The following is a 4,078-nucleotide window of genomic DNA, read 5'->3' as shown; positions in this document are numbered from 1 at the left end:
CTTGTCCTTAAGTACACGGTCCAGCACGGTGATGCTAAAGAGGTCACTATTGGGGATAATGGTGCATTGAGGATGTAGGGCAGGCAATGTGTGCCCAGTGTAGGTGGTTTACGTGAGTTGATTTTCTAGGAGGCTCACAGTTCACAGTATTCTATTCATCCGGGTGCTGCGAAGATGTATCAGGACTTGCGACAACATTACTGGTGGAGAAGAATAAAGAAGGACATAGTAGAGTATGTAGCTCGGTGTCTAAATTGCCAGCAGGTGAAGTATGCGCATCATCGGCCAGGTGTATTGCTTCAGAAGTTAGAGATTCCGGAGTGGATATGAGAGCGGATCACTATGGATTTTGTTGTTGGGCTTCCGGGGATTCAGCGGAGGTTTGATGCAATTTGGGTGATTGTGGATAGGCTGACCAAGTCAGCTCATTTCATTCCTGTGATGACTACATATTCTTCCGAGTAGTTTGCTCGAATTTATATCCGCGAGATTGTTAGGCTTCATGGTGTACCGATATCTATAATCTCTCACCGGGGTACGCAGTTTACATCACGGTTCTGGAGGGTCGTATAGCATGAGTTAGGTACTCGAGTGGAGTTGAGCATATCATTTCACCCTTAGGCGAACGGACAGTCCTAGCGCACTATTCAGATACTAAAGGATATGCTCCGTGCGTGTGTGATGGAGTTTGGGGGATCGCTGGATCAATTCTTGCCTCTAGAGGAGTTTGCTTACAACAACATTTATCAGTCGAGCATCCAGATGGCACCGTATGAGGCTCTGTATGGTAGGTGGTGTAGGTCTCCAGTGGGTTGGTTCGAGCTAGGTGAGGCTAGATTAATGGGTACAGACTTGGTTTAGGATGCTCTGGAGAAGGTTAAGGTGATTCAGGATTGAATACGTACATTCCAGTCCAGACAGAAGAGTTGTGCAGATCGAAAGGTTCATGATGTTGCATTAATGGTTAGAGAGCGGGTCCTACTCAGGGTGTCACCCATGAAGGATGTTATGATGTTCAGAAAGAAGGGCAAGCTGAGCCTGAGGTTTATCGGCCCATTTGAGGTGTTGCGACGTGTTGGGCAGGTTGCTTATGAGATTGCATTGCCTCCCAGTTTAGCAGGATTTCATCCAATATTCCATGTTTCTATGCTCTGGAAGTATCACATCGATCCGTCTCATATGTTGGACTTCAGCTCAGTCCAGTTGGACAAGGATTTAACCTATGTTGAGGAGCCAGAGGCGATCTTGGATAAGCAGGTTCGAAAGCTGAGGTCGAAGAATATTGGTTCTATGAAGGTTCACTGGAGGGGCCAGTCGGTCAAAGAGGCGACTTGGGAGACCGAGCAAGATATGCGCAGCCGTTATCCTCATCTTTTCACCACTTCAGGTATGTCTTTATGCTCGTTTGAGGACGAACGATTGTTTAAGAGGGGGAGGATGTAACGATCTGGCTGGTCATTTTGAGAATAATAGCCCCCGATCCCCTGTTTGCTGCTTTCCCCTTATCCATGTCTGCTTATGTTACTTGCCAGAAGGTCTTGGGTTTGGTTTCAGATTGTTTTGGGACACATAGTCCCTAAAACGGAAGCTTAAGTCTTAGGATTTTGACCGTAGTCGGAACTGTGTGAGGACGACTCTGGAATGGAGTTCTGGTAGCTCCTTCTAGTGATTTTGGACTTAGGAGCGTGTCCGAACTGTGAATTTGAGGTCTGCAACTGATTTAGGCTTGTAAAGGCGAAGTCGAAGTTTTGGGGATTTTGACCGGAAGTGGACTTTTTGACATCGGGGTTGGATTCTGATATCGGAAGTTGGAGTATGTCCGTAATGTTGAATATGACTTGTTTACAAAATTTGAGGTCAATCGGACGTGATTTGATAGATTTTGGCATCGTTTATAGAATTTGGAAATTTCAAAGTTCATTAGGCTTGAATCCGTGTATAATTCGTATTTTTGATGTTGTTTGAGGTGAATTGAAGATTCAACTAAGTTCGTATCGTGATTTAGGACTTGTTGGTATGTTGGGTTTAGGTCCCGAAGGCCTCAGGTTGATTTCGGGGTTTTAACGGACTTGGTTTTGAGTTGGTAAAGCAGCTGAAGTGTTGCTGCAACTGGTGTAACCACACCTGCGAAGTGGGCACCGAAGCGGGAAGAGAGCCGCAGAAGCCGGCTTACTGTAGAAGGCAGAAGTCGTAGGTACGAGGTCCTTTCCACACCTGCGTATCCACAGATGCGTGTAAAGGATCACAGAAGCGGAAATGGCTGGAAGCCAGTGGTCCAAAAAAGTTGAAGGCTTGCGCAGAAGAGGCTAAGTGGACGCATTTGCGAAAAGCCTGGGCAGAATGTTTAAAAACAAGGGTTCGCGATTTTAGTCTCATTTCAACATTTTGACCTCGGATTTTAGATATTTTGAGAGGGCTTTTCAAGGGAAATTCTTGAGGTAAGATCCTTGTGTCCATTTTTCTTCAATGATTACATTCCCCCACTGATTTCCCACTTAGTTGGAGTGTTTTTGAGATAACATTTGGCGGGTTTGAGGCTAGGGATTTGGAGAGTTAAGTTTGCGGAATTGAATGGCCATTTGATTTTGAATTTTGATAACTTTGGTATGATTAGACTCGTGAGTGAATGGGCTTTCGTATTTTTTGACTTTTATTGGATTTTGAGACATGGGCCGGGTTTGAGCCAATTTTGGATTTTTGGCTTATAATTCCTATTTTCTTATGGAATTGATTCCTTTAGCCCGTATTGATTGTATTATATTGCTTGTGGCTAGATTCCAGACGTTTGGAGATTGATTCGCGAGGCAAGGGCATTTTGGAGTAGAATTTTTCTCGAATTGAGGTATGTAACAGTTTTAAATCAGGTCATGAGTGTATGAAACCCTAGATTTTGTTGTTATATGATTGTTTGGTGGTGACGCACATGCTGGGTGACAGACGTGTGGGCGTGCACCGTAGGAATTGGGACTTGGTCCATTCCGTGAAACTGAAAAGTTGAATAAGGTTGTTGTTAGCTATGTGCCTTCCCGTGTTATAGAAATTTGATAGTAAATCATTTTAGAAATCATGTTTAGGCTATGTATTGGTGCTGTAGAGACCCACAATGGTTGTGATACCTGTTGAATATTCCTGTTTATTGTTACTTGTACTCAGTCGTAGTATTACTTGCATATTATACCTCAGTCTCTGTTATTCCCTGTTGATACATTATATCATTCTCTTTTGGGCTGAGTCCCCTTTATTACTGAGGGCCGTGAGACTAGAGATGTTGATGACTAAGTGAGACCGAGGGCCTGTTTATGAGGTATTGATACCATAGCACGTGAGTTGTCCGTGCGAAGCGGGATATTGATACCATAGCACGTGTGTTGTGCGTGTGGATTCTCATATTACACAGTAGCACGCGAGTTGTCCGTGCTTATCTTGATATGATACTATAGCATGTGAGTTGTCAGTGCAGCACGTGAGTTGTCCGTGCGGATTATAGCGCTTGAACTGTAGGAGCCCCTCCGGAGTCTGTACAGCCCTAGTGAGCGCAGGTACCTGTTGGGTGGGAGTGTTGAGAGCTGAGAGCCGAGTGATTGGGATATTAAGAAAGGTTGAGTGACTATTGCCCTAAGAGGCTATACTTGCTTTCATTTGTTGTTGCACTTAGCTGATATATGTCACTATTTTGAAACTCCTGAAAGATATTGTATCCGGTTTTACTTGAGCTTGGTAATGTATAAATTGATTTGACTTAAATCGCTGGATTTGAAAGCATGTCTACTTTATTGCTGAGATTACTAAAAAAAACAAACTAAATATGCATAGCTCGTCACTATCTTTCAGTTCCTTATTTATTATTGTTACTTACTAAGTTGGTGGTACTCACGCTACACCCTGCACTTCGTGTGCAGATCCAGGTATTTCTAGTCATGGAGGATGTTGATCTCGTGCGTGGTTGAGTATCAGAGATTCATGAGGTAGTTGCCGGGGTTTGCAGTCCTTGTCTCTCCTTTCTGGGTATCTTTCTTTGCTGTATTGGCATTTAGACACGGACTCTTGTAGACACTGTTTCTTAGACTGGTTGTTTAGA

The 4,078-nt window shown here is 43.8% G+C and overlaps 1 protein-coding gene across 1 annotated transcript; it reads left to right on the top strand.

Moving 5' to 3' along the window:
• Positions 1-960: 960 nt before the first annotated feature.
• Positions 961-1,573, top strand: LOC138908047 (uncharacterized). Its single transcript, XM_070198683.1, has 2 exons — positions 961-1,387; positions 1,533-1,573. The coding sequence occupies exons 1-2, from the start codon at positions 961-963 to the stop codon at positions 1,571-1,573; spliced, it is 468 nt and encodes a 155-aa protein (XP_070054784.1).
• The last annotated feature ends 2,505 nt before the right edge of the window (positions 1,574-4,078 follow it).

Source organism: Nicotiana tomentosiformis, chromosome 3 (genome assembly GCF_000390325.3).
Source record: "Nicotiana tomentosiformis chromosome 3, ASM39032v3, whole genome shotgun sequence".
Classification (NCBI taxonomy): domain Eukaryota; kingdom Viridiplantae; phylum Streptophyta; class Magnoliopsida; order Solanales; family Solanaceae; genus Nicotiana; species Nicotiana tomentosiformis.
The sequence above is the reverse complement of the archived record's forward strand: the minus strand, read 5'-3'. Positions and strand labels throughout refer to the sequence as shown.

What these genes read in the sequence shown, in the direction of transcription:
- LOC138908047 (XM_070198683.1), top strand. Translation starts at nt 961, where the DNA reads ATGGTTAGAGAGCGGGTCCTACTCAGGGTGTCACCCATGAAGGATGTT. An exon ending in TCATCTTTTCACCACTTCAG is followed by an intron (nt 1,388 to 1,532) that starts GTATGTCTTTAT and finishes GTTACTTGCCAG; the next exon opens with AAGGTCTTGGGTTTGGTTTC.